The 15,807-nt window shown below is 40.6% G+C and overlaps 3 protein-coding genes and 2 long non-coding RNA genes across 7 annotated transcripts in view; 2 read left to right on the top strand and 3 right to left on the bottom strand.

Moving 5' to 3' along the window:
• LOC138132865 (sodium-coupled monocarboxylate transporter 2-like) overlaps nucleotides 1-1,973 on the bottom strand; it is a 2,885-nt gene extending 912 nt beyond the window's left edge. Inside the window, exons 1-6 of the mRNA XM_069050592.1 lie at nucleotides 1,170-1,973; nucleotides 841-1,118; nucleotides 569-791; nucleotides 377-517; nucleotides 112-330; nucleotides 2-60 (exon numbers count right to left, since the gene is read on the bottom strand). Coding sequence (XP_068906693.1) covers nucleotides 2-60; nucleotides 112-330; nucleotides 377-517; nucleotides 569-791; nucleotides 841-1,118; nucleotides 1,170-1,360 — 1,111 coding nt within the window. The 5' untranslated portion in view covers nucleotides 1,361-1,973. The remainder of the gene's footprint in view (nucleotide 1; nucleotides 61-111; nucleotides 331-376; nucleotides 518-568; nucleotides 792-840; nucleotides 1,119-1,169) is intronic.
• Nucleotides 1,974-2,055: 82 nt separating this feature from the next.
• On the bottom strand, nucleotides 2,056-4,375 carry LOC138138862 (sodium-coupled monocarboxylate transporter 1-like). Its single transcript, XM_069058965.1, has 7 exons — nucleotides 4,089-4,375; nucleotides 3,538-4,038; nucleotides 3,351-3,491; nucleotides 3,084-3,302; nucleotides 2,763-3,033; nucleotides 2,480-2,706; nucleotides 2,056-2,431 (listed from the first exon to the last, which is right to left on the bottom strand). Exons 1-7 carry the CDS (start codon nucleotides 4,310-4,312, stop codon nucleotides 2,149-2,151), a joined length of 1,866 nt encoding a protein of 621 aa, XP_068915066.1. The 5' UTR covers nucleotides 4,313-4,375; the 3' UTR covers nucleotides 2,056-2,148.
• Nucleotides 4,255-5,049, top strand: LOC138138889 (uncharacterized). Its single transcript, XR_011162142.1, has 2 exons — nucleotides 4,255-4,378; nucleotides 4,448-5,049. It is a non-coding gene; the product is annotated as an uncharacterized lncRNA (long non-coding RNA).
• Nucleotides 5,003-9,187, bottom strand: LOC138138874 (protein APCDD1-like). The gene is made up of 4 exons (XM_069058974.1): nucleotides 9,035-9,187; nucleotides 7,533-7,656; nucleotides 6,594-6,865; nucleotides 5,003-6,544 (listed from the first exon to the last, which is right to left on the bottom strand). The coding sequence occupies exons 1-4, from the start codon at nucleotides 9,099-9,101 to the stop codon at nucleotides 5,412-5,414; spliced, it is 1,596 nt and encodes a 531-aa protein (XP_068915075.1). The 5' UTR covers nucleotides 9,102-9,187; the 3' UTR covers nucleotides 5,003-5,411.
• LOC138138880 (uncharacterized) overlaps nucleotides 8,445-15,807 on the top strand; it is a 68,019-nt gene continuing 60,656 nt past the window's right edge. For all 3 annotated transcript variants that reach the window (XR_011162141.1, XR_011162139.1, XR_011162140.1), the window contains exons 1-2: nucleotides 8,445-8,524; nucleotides 8,641-8,712. This is a non-coding gene — a long non-coding RNA (uncharacterized lncRNA). The remainder of the gene's footprint in view (nucleotides 8,525-8,640; nucleotides 8,713-15,807) is intronic.

The raw sequence follows: 15,807 nt of genomic DNA on the forward strand, positions 1-15,807 counted from the left end.
CTTTTGATAAAATCGTGGTAAATGACACCGGCCGAAGCGTTTAAATTAGAAGACAAAGAACTAAAGACAGATAAATTCGAAATTGAGGGAACTGATCTTGGTACAAGTTACCTCAAGGCAGCCGAATATATTGCTGCCATGAAGAGACCAGAAACGCCTGGAATATGCTTGGCAACATCCATAATGTAATATGGCACCATTTGGTCATACTTTGTTATCTTGTGGTCCAACACAGGATCACAGTCTCCATATTCGGCGTACATCAGAAGACCAATAGCGACGCAGAAGGTGGCCAAAAGTGCGATGCTGATAGCAAAGTAAAAAACTGACCTGCTTTAGGTGATTTTGAAATTGATTTACAAATGTGGAACTTTACCAAATACAGTCTCGAAAAGTAGGCACGGACAGAAATTTCTGAACTCCAGATTGGTGCAAGCTGACGTAGTTTATCCAGCTAGTTGTGAAACCAACCACAAGAATCCAGAAAGTGTCTCGTTTGGTGGGATCTAAATCGAAGCTGCCAAAAACGATTTGCAGAAAACGTACCTTCTGAGTGTGGATTACTTACTCGAAAATATCAAGTCGCTGTCCCTCTAGAGCTCTGTTCCAGATTAAAGAAAAAGCTCCGATTGATCGGACACCAACAGCACAGGCAGCTGTAAGAGTTGCCAGAATTACTGCTAGTTGAAAGAAGTCAGTCCACACTACAGTTTTCATGCCCCCGATTGATGTGTAGAAGATGCAGATGACACAAGTTGCAAAAGCGATTAAATGGATGTCGATGCCAGTTACTAGATGATTGATTTTTTAATTGTTGGTCAGAATGGGATTGGTACTCACCCGCTGCAAGAGCCAAAGATGGAGTGTACGCCACTATCGAATTGAACAGAGTTTCTCCTAAAATGTACAAGAAAGAGGCCAGTAGCTTAGTCTTTCTATCAAATCTCCTTTCAAGGTACTCGTAAGTATTGACGAGTTGCAGTCGAAATAGTACCGGCAAGTAAACGCAAACCGCCACGAGTGACACCAACATGATGGAAATGCATGTCAGCCAATACGAAGCTCCAAACTTGTAGACGTCGGCTGGGATCCCCAACAGAGTAATTGCAGAAAAGTGGCTGAATGAAACTTTCATAAAAAATGTCTTTGGGGAGCGAGTACTTATTCACCTGACAGCGACAGATACGGCAATCGGAAACTTTCGCATTTTTCTGTTCCCCATCAAGTATTCACTTGGGGTGGCTTGTTTGGTTCCGAAACATCCATAATACACCCCAATTGCAGCACTGATTAGGAGCATAGCAAGAAAAATTATATAGTCGTACCACTGGAACATGTGAGTACCATCTTTTGGAATCATTGGACAGCTTATATTATTACTGGATTTTTAAAGAAACTTTGTTTTGAGTGTCTGTCGAATATTTGACATTAATGGTAGAACAATTATCATACTGACGTCTTTATATATGGTTAAAAAGCTTTTGTACATAAATTAGAGAATTATCTAAGGATTCTAAGGTATCTATTCAAAATGCAAAATAAAGATAATAAACGAAACACAAATATATTTTTACCTATTTCATTTTTACCATTATCGTGACTGTTTTTTTATGATGTCCCCTTTATGAAACCCTTGATAAAATATACTAGTATGTTTTGTAGAGTAACAAGTCGTACTAATGTCCACTTTTTGTAGTACTCAGTAGATAGTGACTACGAAGTTATGCAAACGTTGACATATTTTTGGAGTGAAGACTTCTTTAGGCGGACCACATGCATTTTATTCCCCGCCAGTGAATTAGTTTCATACGACACGCTAAAATCGTTCGCATCACGCTAAAATCGTTCGCAGCAAGCTACAATCACGGGACCGCAGCCACACAGTTGCCACATAAATTTTCGTACATAGTTGCCATCCTTATGCACAATCATTTCGAATCAGAAGTTTTCACTTCTGTCGTGCGGTTTTTTTTCGTCTTTCAGGTCTTTAATCGTCCACAAATTAAAAATTAATATTTGATATTACAGAAAGGAAGGTTCAAGAAAGATGGCGGATTGCTTGGGACCCACTCAGTGTCCGAAATATGATAAATATATATTTACTAAATAAACAATATTTTTTACAATAACTTCGCAGGTTCTGACGTTTTAACTTTTAACATAATTGTTGTCGATGTCTGAATCGGTGGTAACTAGATGCAGCGCTTTTGTAACAGTATTGTACTGAGTAAAACCATTGCTCTTCGAGTCCTTGGGCAGCAAGAAGTAACTGACAGGACTTATAAGCGCCTTATCCACCGGAGGATCGTCCTTATTTGTCATGTAACTGATAACTAAACCTAAAATCATGCTCACGATGGTACCAATAAGTGTATAGTAGTAGTACGAGATCCTGAAAATAACGTGAGGCTGGAATGGTACCGATTTGTTCCTGAAAAAGATACTGAGATTTCTGACGCAACAAGTCTGTAGTACTTACGTCACAGTTTCGTTCCAAGCGTACACAGGAGTAGTACTTTCAAAAACTGGATTACTACTTTCAAAAAATGAAGAGTTTGGAAGTACCGAATGATTCAAAAAATCGCAACTGTTTGTGGAGAGCGGTTTGGGTGGATATTTGAACAGTCCTTGGGACTCGTAGTACTTTGCAGGGATCACCAATGCCGAGATAAAAATTAATCCTCCAATAGCTCCATAAAATGCTCCCTTTAAACGAAAAAATCACAATTTTTCGATTTAGCAATGTAGGTACCACTTTCTACCTTGCTGTTGGCTTTAGGGAACAGCATCCCCATGGTGAACATTGCTAATAAAGGTCCATTAGTTATACCTCCTAGACTGATTGCTAACTTCAGGAGACCACCCAAATGTTCGATTATCAGTACCAAACTGGTACAAACCGCTCCAGTTGCTATCACGATCAATTTCAAAATGTTGCTGACAGTTTTTTGACTAGTTTCTTTGGATACCAATTTGCTGATAAAATCCTCATAGAGAGTCCCAGCTAGGCAATTTAAAGTAGCCGAAAGAGTACTAAAAACAAACTTTGAAACTTATATGTATTGTTGCTGAGGGCGTAGTACCTTAGAGCAGCACATGTAATTCCAGCAATGAAGAGACCAGACAGTCCTGGAATATTTTTGGCAACGTCCATAACATAGTACGGAAGCAATTGGTCGTTTCTTGTAACTTGTTTGGTTGTGAATGGGTCACAATCTGAGTACTTGGCGTACATTATAAAACCAGTCAAAACACTTGCCGTCTTCATAATAGTCATTCCAGCAGAGTAGTATATGACAGTCCTGTGTCCAAAGCTTTAGTTTAAATTTTTGCAGCAAGGTGGTACTTACATAACTGAAGCTTTGAAGGTGGGCACAGCTAAGAACTTCTGGACGCAGCTTTGGTTAATGCTAGTGTGTCCCAACCAGTGGACCGTCAACCCCACAACAATAATCCAAAAGGTCTCGCGTTTGGTCGGATCAAGATCAAAACTTCAAAAAACAGAATGGAAGATCTTTGACCCAGAATCTAACTTACTCAAAGATATCTAATCTCTCCCCTTCCAGCGCTTTGTTCCACACTTCCATAAACCCTCCAGCAGATTTGACTCCCAGAACGGAAACAGTTGCAATAGCACCGACTGTCACGGTAAACTGAAGAGTATCGGTCCAGACCACAGCTTTCAAGCCTCCAATCGTGGTGTAGAAGATGCAGATGCCGCAAACCACGGGAGTTATGAAATGGACGTTGATTCCAGTGGCTGCGGAGAAGGCCAGAGCCGGGATGTAGACAACGATCGGGAGATAGAGCAGAACAGAAATGGCGTAGAGAAACGACGCAAACAGTCTAGTCCTGTTGTCGAATCTCCTCTCCAGGTACTCATAGGTGCTGACTATTTGCAGGTTGTAGAACACGGGTAAGTACACGTAGACGGTTATGACGCAGAGAATCGCCATGGAGAAGCCTCCCAACCAGTAGCCAGCTCCGTAGCGGTAGATGTCGGCGGGTAGAGCCAGAAGAGTGATTCCGGAAGTGTGGCTACGACCAAACTTGTCAAAGTGGAAACAATTGGACAGTACCAGTTGTACCTCGCGACTAGAGAGATTGCAATGGGGATCACCTTCATGGTTTTTCCGCCCATCAGGTACTCGTTTGCTGTGGACTGCTTGCTTCCGAAGCAACCAAAATAGATTCCGATCAGAGCACTGAACACCAACATCACGCTGAAGAGGATGTAGTCGTACCAGGAAAAGCTGACTTTTGACAGTCTCGCGACCGTCCGGATTAACGTTGCGGCTGTCGAGTTGGTCATCTCTTCAATAATTAGCAAACCTGAACCCTGAGGTTCATTAACTGATAATCACAGAACTGGGATTAGGTATAAGTACTATTTTCCTCAAGGCGATAATTTACTCTTGTCTGATTCCACTGAACGCGGTAATTCCAGTTTAAATAAGCGTGCAGATAAGACAAATTGTCTGCAGCTCGGCGTACTCCTGCGTTTTGGACTTGCTTGCAGGATTCCAAGAAGTACCGAGTGTTTATGAGTAGGTATGAGTCTTCTCGCAGAAGAGTAAATATTGTTTGTTTTGTTTTCGTTGTTTCTGGAAAGGCAGTTCATCAAACGTGTTGGTGCGAGTCTTGCATAACTCGCGTATTATTTGAGTAAGGGAGTTTGGGTTTTACCGTAAAGAAACAGATGATTTACGGTGTATTGTTATAAGAACTGGATCAGAGTAAAGATGTAAATCAAATAATTTTAGTCGTGACGTCAGTTTTATGGATTGCAACGTGCGGCGAAAAGTGATGCAATGCAGCAAAGCAAATACTGGTGGGAAACAAAAATAGAAGAGATTTCGTCGAATATTAGAGTATTGCCAGAGACGAAAAAACAAGAAGCGGACACGATTTTTATCTTGAGGGGACAAGCAAAAAGTAAAAATGGCTGAGGTAATCGATCACTCTGCTTTTGAATTTATCGAAAGAAAACACAAAACAGGACTCACTCTTTTGTATAATTTTATTGTAATAAAATATCTGGATACATAACTGTTGAAATATAATTTAAATAAATAACATTAACGATAGTACTCTGACACTTGGGGTAAAGCCGCCGAATTGAACGTTTATTGTATCACTGGTAATTAGTCCCTCTTCAATAATATCTACATAAAAGTTCTTTAATGCAGGAGTCTTAAAGTAGAAGAAAAATTTTTACATAACCTCAAATTATCTGAAGTGTCAATATTTCACATAATCTCAAATTATTAATAATCTGACGCGTATACGTTTTACATAACCTCAAATTCCATGAAGTTCCCAATTTTAAAAATATTCAGACTTTATTGTGGCACAATATACAAATATACAGACTACCCTAATATTTACATTTGTCTATCAGCGGCTTACGGTCATCTGAAAACGCAGAAAACCAGCAAACAGTACAAAACCGCCATGACCTTGCCGATTCTCCGTTGACTCCCGCTTCCGTAATAAAAACTCCTCTCGAGCTTGTCCTTGAGACTTTCCGAGAACGAAATCCCCTCTCCACACTTAACTAGCGGCAACTGAAACGCGGTGGGCCTGTCGCTCATCGTCGTCGGCAAATTATTAGTATCGGCTTGCCCCAAGAACAACAACCACGACCCCTGGTAGTCCATCTCCACCTTGACCACGTCGAACCTGACCGACGGTATGAAGATCCCCAAGTAGATGCAGCCGTTGGTGGTGGCCAACTCCTTGGGAACGTTGACCTTCCACTGGCCGACCCCGCAAAACCCCGGCAAGCGCATCTCGGTGATGACTCTGGCGTCCAAAGCAGTCAGACTCGCGGTTTCGATCTGGAAATCAATGTTCGAGACCCCCGTCATGACTTCGCTGGGCCCCACGAGACTGAAGTGTCCGGCGGCTGTCACTATGAACTTGGGGTAGGTGCAGAAGGGGTCCGAGAAGAACTTGTGCTCGCCCACCCAGGTGGAGTCGTCCTCGTAGAACGAGAAGTGGCGGAGGAGGTAGACGTCGAGGGGGCGGATCTCGCACCTGGTGGAGACCCACTCGCCGTAGATGTACGGGGGGAGGTGCGGCTTCTCGATCAAGTGCGGCGGCGACTTGATATTCGTCATGAAGTTGGTCGGGAGGGTGTTGGAGGTCTTGACCAAGAACTGGTGCTTCTGCACTGTGATGTTCTCCCCTTTGGTTTGTCTCAACAGCGGGACCTGGAAGCTCGTGGGGGAGTAGAACTCGCGGCGCTTTTTGTTGGAGTGGATGTCCCCCAAGAGCAACTCCATTTCGACTTGTTTGGAGTGCTTGTGGAGGATCGGCCGGAACTGGATCTTGAGGAGTTTCAGTTCGTTGAAGGCCCACTTGAGCGAGCCCAGACAGGAGATGTCCCCCGCGAGCTGGGGCGCGTCGGGGTTGTTGACCGGGTGGTGGTTGTTGATGGGTTGGTACGAATGCGACCACAGATTGAACGTCCCTCTGCGCTCCTGTCGATTGTCGAAGACCAGGTGCTCCTCGTTGCGCCTCCACGCCCTCCAGTACTGACCTGTCCGCATTCCGATAACCCCAAGTCTTCGTAACTCGTGGACACTCACCTGGACACTCCCTCGACACTTGCTTGTTGAGCTCGTCGGCGGCGGCGCTGTCCTGGGGGGTGACCGTTATGTTGGTGGGCTTGACCACCCCGTTGGACGCCTCCGGCTGGACCAGCGAGTTCCGCAACTGGATGCGCCCCCGCGCCACCACCGTCATCTTGGGGGACGAGCACGAGTCGTCCCAGTAGCGGTGCTGGATCAGGGTGTAGCCCCCCTCGACGGTGAAGCTGTAGGAGCGGAGGACGTACTCGGGCCCCGGCCTTGTCTCGCATCTGCCAACATGTTTATCTTGGTTCTGGGAAGCTTTGTGATTTCTGTTGTGATAAGGGATGACGGAGGGTGGCGTCATAAATAACTGTCAGAATGGAACAACGGGCACGACAGGTACTGCCGGATAATATTTTAAACCAGCGGGTGGCTGTACAAACAAAGTGAAGTCGTTGGGGTCTCGGGGACACCTGCGGGGATCGATTGGACTCCAATCGGGACAGATTTTTTTCAAATAAACTAACTATAACTTTTATGATCTGTTTTACGCCTCGTTAAAAGCAACATAACCTATTTCTAACCAGATATGTAAACAGACGGAAATAACGCGCGATTAATTGCTGGGAATATGAGGAAATGTAAATAGTAATGTGAAAATATGTAACGATTGTTATTGTACGGCACCGCATCCAGGCCGGATCAGTTTAAGTTTTTGGTCGCGTACCGGTGCTAATTGGGGTATTTCTCGAAAGTACCGGAATTTATCCGAGAGTACCACACAGATAGTGGAATGATCGCTCGATTTATGGGCTGCTAAACGACTTATCAATGAGGTTCTCTTCCTAAACAAACAAGAAGGAAGCCAGGATCTGCTGACAAGTTTATTTGTCCAGAACCAGTCGCACCAACGACGCATTGATGGTTCCGAGGAGCGGAGTGAGACTGTCTTACCCTTCCGAGATCCAGGTCCCCGCCAGCGTCTTCAAACTGGTCTCCACCACGGTGTTGTGGTCGCGCCAGGCCGCCACCGCCGCCACCTTCTCGCACTTGGTCAGCTCTCCCATCGCGTCCGTCCCTGCGCATAAATATTAATATCCACCACGCTGCGATGCATTTCACGTCGACTTGGGCCCCCGCTTGATTATTCATGCCACTTAAGCCCGTTATTTATTTTGTCCCGACTCTCGGTTGCATTGTGCCTGCATTGATTTATTCGAGGCCAGAATTCGGCTGCGTGTTTGTTTAAACATTTCCAGGATGGGGACAAGGGGAAGTTTATCTGTTTGGAGTTAATTGCTTGTGTTGCGATGGTGCAAGAAGTTACACTCTGTTTAAAATTGGAACTTTAAATACACAAAGTTTGTTTTTATTCTTGTTCGACGTTAGCACTACTGGATTCGGTGTTTACGCTGTCACATGTGGCCCCGGGGATGATTGACATGGACGCGAATTTGGCAAATCGGGGGGCCCCAAAACAAACACGTCACACGACTAAACAAACACAAACTGACGGGAGTGACGGGGGTTGTGTGTTCATTAGTGGAAAAGGCTTTTCAGGCAGATGAGCGGGAATTAACACTCGTATCAACAAAAATCTTAATCTAACCTACAAAAGTACAATAACAAACTTCAAACCGCCCGCTGGTAAAAGATAATTGACACAGTTTAACCGGTCTGGAAACGGTTTGTTTAACCATCAACAGAAGATTAATCAAAGCGGAAAAAATAAACACACGCATCAAATCAAGCGCAAATAGAAATTTTAATGGAAGTTCCGCGAAATATACGAAATTGATGCAATTTTAGAATAATTGTTGGGTCCGGGTGCATCATGGGTGGTTCCAGAATGGTTTCAACTGTACGATTTGTTGGCACAATAATTTGACATTTATTAATAATTAATATTTGTAGTGCGAAGTTATGTTTGCAATTTCCAAAATTACGTAAGTTTTGGGGTTGTTAAGAGGGTAACGTCGGTTTGAAGCTAAAAAACAAATAAATTAAGAGTCAGCTTGAGGCAGTAATGCCAATTAAGAAAAAATGATTTGTGTGGTTGCAGGTTATGTAGAAGAAAGGGGTGAAAAGTATTTGAGAAGGAGATTCGCGTCTTGTGTATTGAAGCGTACCCCAGGTAACTATTTTTTGAAAGAACACACGATTTTTCATTTTTTTAACGGGTCGAGATAAGGGGGCCCACTCCCGGTGGGTCAGTCCCGAGGTGTCAATCGCCGGGGCTCGTAATTAATAATTCATTAGAGGAGACACATCTGGCGGGCCCGCCACCCCCGCCATAAATCACCGCTAAACACCGTCAACTTCCTGCGGTCTCGAATGTCGCCCGTTATTGCCGAACGCACAAAACAGAAACGCTCTTTGCTCGTTATTCCGCCGTAAAACGTTCAAAGCGGAAAATCGGGAGTCGTGTCGAGGAGTCGCTTAATGAGGGTTCTTACCGTATGCGAAGACTAAAAATATCCAGGCGGAGAGCATTCCGTGTAATCGTTTTTTGCACGAGCACATGGCACTAGAAGAACATGGTAGAGGGAACGCGCTGCTCACCACGCCGAGGGTGGAACGGGAATGAATCGGGGACCACTTGGTGCCTTTTTCGTTTCTTGTCAGTCTGCGGGGGGTCAACTGACAGGTTACATGGAGCGGGGCTCGTTAGCAGGGGCGGCGCCAGGGGTGTCCCCATCCACGGAGCTCCAAAGCTTTTTTAGGATTTTTTATATTCGGTTTATTGGCCGGACGAATAAAATTAAACTTAACGAGTATGAAGCTCAACCTGCACTAATATATTTTTTTAATATTCCAAATAACACAACTTGAAAGAAGAAAAGATCTAGGTCTTCTCCTGTGATCAACAAGGTAAGAGGTTTATCAAAAACCTTGTTTTCATTTTGTGTTTTTATCTGTAAAGTTTTTCTATTTTCGTTTCTTTATGCATCGCTCGTAGTTCCTTTACGTAATTAATTTATGTTTCGGTTTCGCGATCCTCTTTCCGCGCCGCCCATGGTTACCTAGTCCTAGTCCCGGATGAAATATTCACGGTTCGAATTTTGGATATAAAGGAGGCATTTATGGCGGTAAGTTTTACCTGGCTTTAGCTGTCTATTTGTTTGAGTAGATGACTTCCAAATGCCCCAACGTTTTGATTTACGATCTGATTTTACGAGGACGTTCGTGAAATGAGAAGAATATAAATAAAAGTTGACTTTTATATTATAGTTACGTTTCTTTTAAGTGAAATTTCGTGATTTACAGTGTCTGTCGTTAAGTCCGTGTCGGAGTTATAAAATTTCTTTCTTTGGTCGACTTAAAAAATAAATCTGATAACGTTGCGCACGGTCAGGGACTGATTTATCGCGGGGCGAATAAAAGAGAAATGTGCTTGGTGTAAATCAAAAGTTTTGGAAAAATTCGAAGCGCGAGTGTTTTGGAGATGGTGGGAGTTGTGACGATAATTATGTCGCACGGTTGTCAAATTGTCATTTATACAACTTTAATTAGTACGAGTCATTAATTTTTTTTTTTTTTGGAAAAATAAATAATAAAAATGACAAAATATGTATATTTTCAGGCTCGTCGAAATTACCATTTATAATCTCACTTGTGTATGAATTATTTCCCAAAATTAGTGAACTATGAAAAAATTAAAATACATCTTGTTCCGGAAACTCTGAAGGTGTTGTTATAAATCTATTCAAGTGATTTGGATTATATACAATTAATTTTTTTAATCCAAGAGTTGTCGATTTTACCGTTCTCAGGAGTTTTCCAGTTATCTATTTTATTAAAAAGATGTAACGATAACTCAGGATTTATGTTTATGGTATTTACGTTATCTCTGCATTACTGATACTCTACCTTATCTGATTTATGTTTTTTATCCAAGCAGCTTTATAATTAAAGTCACAACTATTTTACTAAATGTTAGACCAAAAGTTTTCACTAGTTTTTTCCCGAATGGCCTTATATTTTATTTTAATTTGATTAAAAATGTCTAGAAAAAATGTTTTCATTGTTATATTTTCTCAGATTCGACACGTTGTGCTTTTTGAGATTTTTGGAGTAAACCCTCAATATTTATTCTAAGCTGACTTATTTCGAAATATCCACAAAGCAAAATTATCTTTTGTTAGGGCTGTGATAAGTCAGTCCCTGACCGTACACAACGTTGACAGATTTATTTTTAAGCCGACCAAAGAAAGACATTTTACGGATTTAACGACAAACACTGTAAATCACGAAATTTCACTTAAAACTGTGAATATTTTATCCGGGACGAGGTGACCCGGCAGTCCAAGGCCGGCGCAAAAAAAGGATTCCGAAACCGATTTCAGAATACATATATATTTTTTAGAAAGGAATAAATTAGTCTTGTTCTGTGGTGTGCCGCACAGGATTACCATACAGGTAACTGCGAGCGATAGGTCTAAAGACGAGGAGAAAGAAACGTTTTACAAATGAGAAAAAAAAAACAAAATGTAAAGAATACAACAAATAACGATACATTCTTTGATGTGTCAAAGTCCAATAATTTGAGACAGAAGAGTAAAATTTCAAAAGTAACAAGTAAGATCGTTTATTTAACACTGATAATTTCAGCGACTGAACGTAAAATTAAATAAAATTTGAAATGTTATATACAGGGTGTATTAAAAATGACGCGTAATATTTACATCACGTGACTCTGATGAAATGGAAGCAAAAAACTCTAGTACCAATTTACTGTTAACCCTCCGCTTATCGAGTTATTAACAGTCAAACTTGGACTAATTTTACCATTTTGATTATTATTGGTTTATTTGTAATTTCATTTTTAAAAACGCAAAGATTTTGAAGCAATTGCGCAACTACCCTAAAGTGATTTTGCGAACTTGTGTTAAGTCTGAAAATAACAAGGACTGCCATTACTATTCCATTATTTTTATTATTATAATTATCATTAACCAAATTCAAATTAGAATGTTTTGTTTGGTATTCAACGTAGATTCGCGTGAATAAATATTATGCGCCATTTTTAATACCCCCTGAATAAACGAAAACGTTTTAATACAAATGAAATGAAAATATTTTCAAAAAATTATTAGATATCTGGAGCTGATATGTTTCCAAATTTCTGTTCTTTATCTTTGTCAGCGTGTCCCTCAGCTTTTCCACTTCCTGTTGCCTGCATGTGGCAACCTGCCCCAACTTAAAACTGACTGACAGCTCTACGGGGCGCACCAGACGTGAATGTTGATGTGGTGATGGATAACGATCTGGTTTCGAAATTCGTACGCCAGTCTTGTACCATATTTCAAAAATACATTAGACACTTTCACCGTTCTTATTTCCACGTTCAAGGGACTTGACAAGAACGAACATTCCACAGAAACGGACAGATTTCTAATCGCGCAACAAAAAAGAAATTGACAAAAAGAAAATCAAAGCTCAAGTGTTGGGTCTGTGGTGTTGGGAAGCGTCGATAAAATAGAGAGTACAGATTCCTGTAATCGTTTTACAGTTCTCTGTAACGGTTTTATCAAGACTGACTGTCACAGAATGTAGTAAATCTTTTGTTTTATACTGGAAAGCACACTTGATGAGAGTTTTGTGCTTCTTTTAACAAAGGACTGTCGCCAGTTAGAGGAACCTGTATTAATTTTGTGTTGGTAACCTGCCCACAGGCACCACCCACTCCGCCTTTTCACCTCGCCGTCCAGATGTCGCCACCGCCCCTCGCGCCGATGCCCACACGATCACCGCCAACGAGCTTTATTCGGCTTTATTTGACCATAAAATGAAAAGTGATTTTAAAAACTAGTCGGAAGTAGCCATAAATCCGGTATTTGAAACAGAAGATGAGCCATTGTTGCATTCTCGGTTTCCATTAACGTCGCGAATTGCTCCTGCTCGGAGCAACAAAACTCGCTTTATTTTTTCCGTCGTCACTATTATTATCAGTGCGATTATTTTCTGTGTGGCCGAACGGTTCAGATATCGAGACTGCGTCGCATTAAAACGAAATCAGTTCGCTGAAATTCAACATAGCTGTAACTGTCATGAGCTTTCAAGTATAAAAAGCTCATACAGCGAGCTTTTAAAGTTCACGCATGAACAGGTCCTGTCCCGTCAGAATAACACGGCGTCATCCACCGACAGTCAGACTCATCCCATCCTCTAGTTTTATCATACAAAGCCATATTTATACTCGAAATAGCATTATCCTGGATCTTGCAGGAATGGGGTTGGATTATTGACCATTTGCGAGCGTTCAGTAAGTGCTAAAATGTCGGAATAACCCCCGAAATTATTATTTGCCAAGTCTTTTGGTATTTACGAAGAAGAGTTTGATGGCGCAGACGTTTTGTCATTTGGGCTTTTCACAAAAATATAGCAACTTACACTTCGGCAAGGATTTGGACAAGACAAGCGGTAGACAAATATTTAAATAGCAGCCATATTTTCAAAAAAAAAATCGGATTTTCAAAATTTTCAAAAATTACGGTGAAACTTTAATTGGAACTTCACTACAAATTACTCCACTTCCGATTTAGATAGATTTATTTTTAATTGTAAATTATATAAAGTGAAAACAACAAAATTTCAAAATCAAAAATACAAAAATTGTCAATTTTGACAGTTTCAAAGGTCCTCAGAACTTTTGAAAGTTGTACAAGTCTGATTACTGCGGGTATTGCTTATCTTCCAGTGCTATAAAAAGTTTTAGACAACATTTTTTTTTTCAAAAAAAATCTAAATCAAGTCAAATTTGACGAATTTTTGAACTTTAACCGAAAAGTCCAAACGCCACTTTTACATGGAAACTCTTAATTGTATCAAATATTAAAATGACGTTTACTTTAACGGCCGTCGTTAAAAGCAACGGCCGCGAAATTGGCTTTCGCGGCCTGTATTAGGTACGCGAAGTGCTCGTTTCGCGTACTATGAATGTTTTATAACTTTTGTAATTGGTTTTTTGGAATTTATAGAGACTTAAAAGGATGTTGTTCGAAAAAGTGACTTTTCCAAAAATACGGGACCATCTAGTTGACGCAAATAAAATTGGTAGATTTTAACTAGAATTTTGTTACACATATTTGAAATTATTATAAAGTTTCCATGTTTTGCGTTCAATCCTGCAAGATGAAGCTTTGTCTTATATTTGTTCGTGCAAATATGAAAACTTCATAATCTCGTAGAAATAAAGGGATAACGTTTGCAAAAAGTCGAAAACCGTCTAGATAATACAAAAGACTTTTATTAAATTGTGAAACTTGCTTTTCCACCCTCCAGGTCCGTGGAGGGTGAAACACTTCCTTACATTAGTGCGTAAATTGTCCGTGGGCAGCAGCACAAGAAAATTTGATAATTTCCTCGAGCAGGGGTGGCACTGTAGAAAGTCGTAATTAATGAACATTTTGTAATCATCATCTACCCTTAACGAACGTTTGGAGTGTCCCACCCCGTCTCCCGTTCAACTCCGTCCAGATTTTCCATGCGAATGAAGCAATCAAAACTTCTTTTCCTTCCTTCTAACTAGCATATCTTATATACACATATACACCATTATAGATTTTTTTTCAAGTTAGGGAAGATTGGAGTCGCCCAGTTGGGCCATGCGCGCTCCCGACCCCGTCGAAATTTAAAACGGCTTCGACGACTCTCCTGGCCCGCTCCACATTGACTTGAGGGTGAAAAAAGCGAGGGTGGCTTCGTTAGGGTAAAAAAATACTATATTTGCATTCTCGAACCTTCGGAATTCGGCGGTAGTTGTTGTAGAATTTTTTTAGCCTCCCGCCCGTCATCTGTCAATTATTGCGCGCTTTCCCGGGACCTATCGCTCCAATTATCGTTGTTTTTCCTTAATTTGGAATTAGGACATGCCCCGGGCGGGTTCGAGAAAACTGCTGACATAATGATACGCAAATAAACGTAACGAGATCTTCGTTTGCATTAAAAGGAACATTTCTCTCGTTAGAAGTCGTTAGTTTTATTGCGTTTGTGAGAGGATTGCTGCCTTCTTTATTTTTTTTATGTATGTTTCGTGTGTCGTGTCGTTGAGAATTCGTACGTCTCGGCCAACCGATTCTACGCCGCACACACGAGGGTGAAAAAAACAGGGGTTGCGCGCTACTTGAAGGGTGCAAAAAAACGTGGGGTGATATTTTTTATGAATGTTCAATTCCATTGTGCAGCTTTTTTCGATCGGCCGCCACGACAGAGGGGAATCAATCGATATATTCGATTTTTGATGCATCGACGACGGCTTGCCCTAGGTTAGGACTAGTACGTTTTTTACCTTTGTAAAGTGAAGGTTTGCTGCACACACGGTGCATTCTAGGTGAGAGTTTTGCCCTCTTAGTCATACATTTCACCAAACATTTTTAGCCGCATCGGCAAAATAACCGTTCCGTTCGTTTTTCCGGCTTGATTGAAACAATAATTCTTGTCGCAATAACTGGTAAGCGTAGTGTAACGTTTCACGCCGACGACGACTCGCTTAATTAGTGTGTTTCGTGCCGCTCTATTGTCTATGCAACAGTGGTCATGCTATGTATTTGTGTCATTTGTGTATTCGTTTCAAATCTAATAACTATTCACAATGTCTTGTTTTAAACATATCAATAACAAAATGACAGACAAAAGATGCTTTAATTAAAATAAAGTTATTTTATGAAATTAGTTACATTTAAAAAGAGTAAAATTGGAACAGACGTTAGCTCTTCTAGTTTCGTTGGTAGATATGTTTTATTGTTGATTATGTTCGTTGTAACAAAACAAAAAAATAGTGTGGCAAAAAATAATTAAAAATAAAAATAAAAAGCTTCATGTATGTATTTTGAAAATAATGATAATAATGAAAATATTGAAAGAATTCCTATTTATATTATGATTTATTTTTCTATGAGTACATTTGACACGACATCCATTTCAAAGTTTATTCGTAATAATTATTATAAAAAAAGGGGACACGGCTTCAAGGCCGGATTTATTTATCATTTGTCGATCAAGCAATGAGAATTCCTTTTTTAAAATTTATTTTATGTTGTTATTTATTTTACATTACGCCCACTTTTAACAAGAAATTATCATTATTATTGTTTCTTTGTACCAATTTAATAATAATAATTTTTCAACAGGAAAAACCTAATTACAGAAAAATTTGTGATGATAGATTTTTTTTTTAGGTTTCATAATATTCATAATAGCAACACACTCTGTATAAGGTCGTATTTTC

This window comes from Tenebrio molitor, chromosome 1 (genome assembly GCF_963966145.1).
Source record: "Tenebrio molitor chromosome 1, icTenMoli1.1, whole genome shotgun sequence".
Classification (NCBI taxonomy): domain Eukaryota; kingdom Metazoa; phylum Arthropoda; class Insecta; order Coleoptera; family Tenebrionidae; genus Tenebrio; species Tenebrio molitor.

Excerpts from the sequence above, each read along its gene's own strand:
- LOC138138862 (XM_069058965.1), bottom strand. The coding sequence starts at position 4,312 with ATGACCAACTCGACAGCCGCAACGTTAATCCGGACGGTCGCGAGACTG. Across the intron at positions 4,039-4,088 it reads GCAATCTCTCTAGTCGCGAG|CCACACTTCCGGAATCACTC; the intron begins GTACAACTGGTA and ends GTTTGGTCGTAG. Across the intron at positions 3,303-3,350 it reads ACCTTCAAAGCTTCAGTTAT|GACTGTCATATACTACTCTG; the intron begins GTAAGTACCACC and ends CTTTGGACACAG.
- LOC138138874 (XM_069058974.1), bottom strand. The coding sequence starts at position 9,101 with ATGTGCTCGTGCAAAAAACGATTACACGGAATGCTCTCCGCCTGGATA. Across the intron at positions 7,657-9,034 it reads ATTTTTAGTCTTCGCATACG|GGACGGACGCGATGGGAGAG; the intron begins GTAAGAACCCTC and ends ATTTATGCGCAG. Across the intron at positions 6,866-7,532 it reads GGGACCTGGATCTCGGAAGG|ATGCGAGACAAGGCCGGGGC; the intron begins GTAAGACAGTCT and ends ACATGTTGGCAG.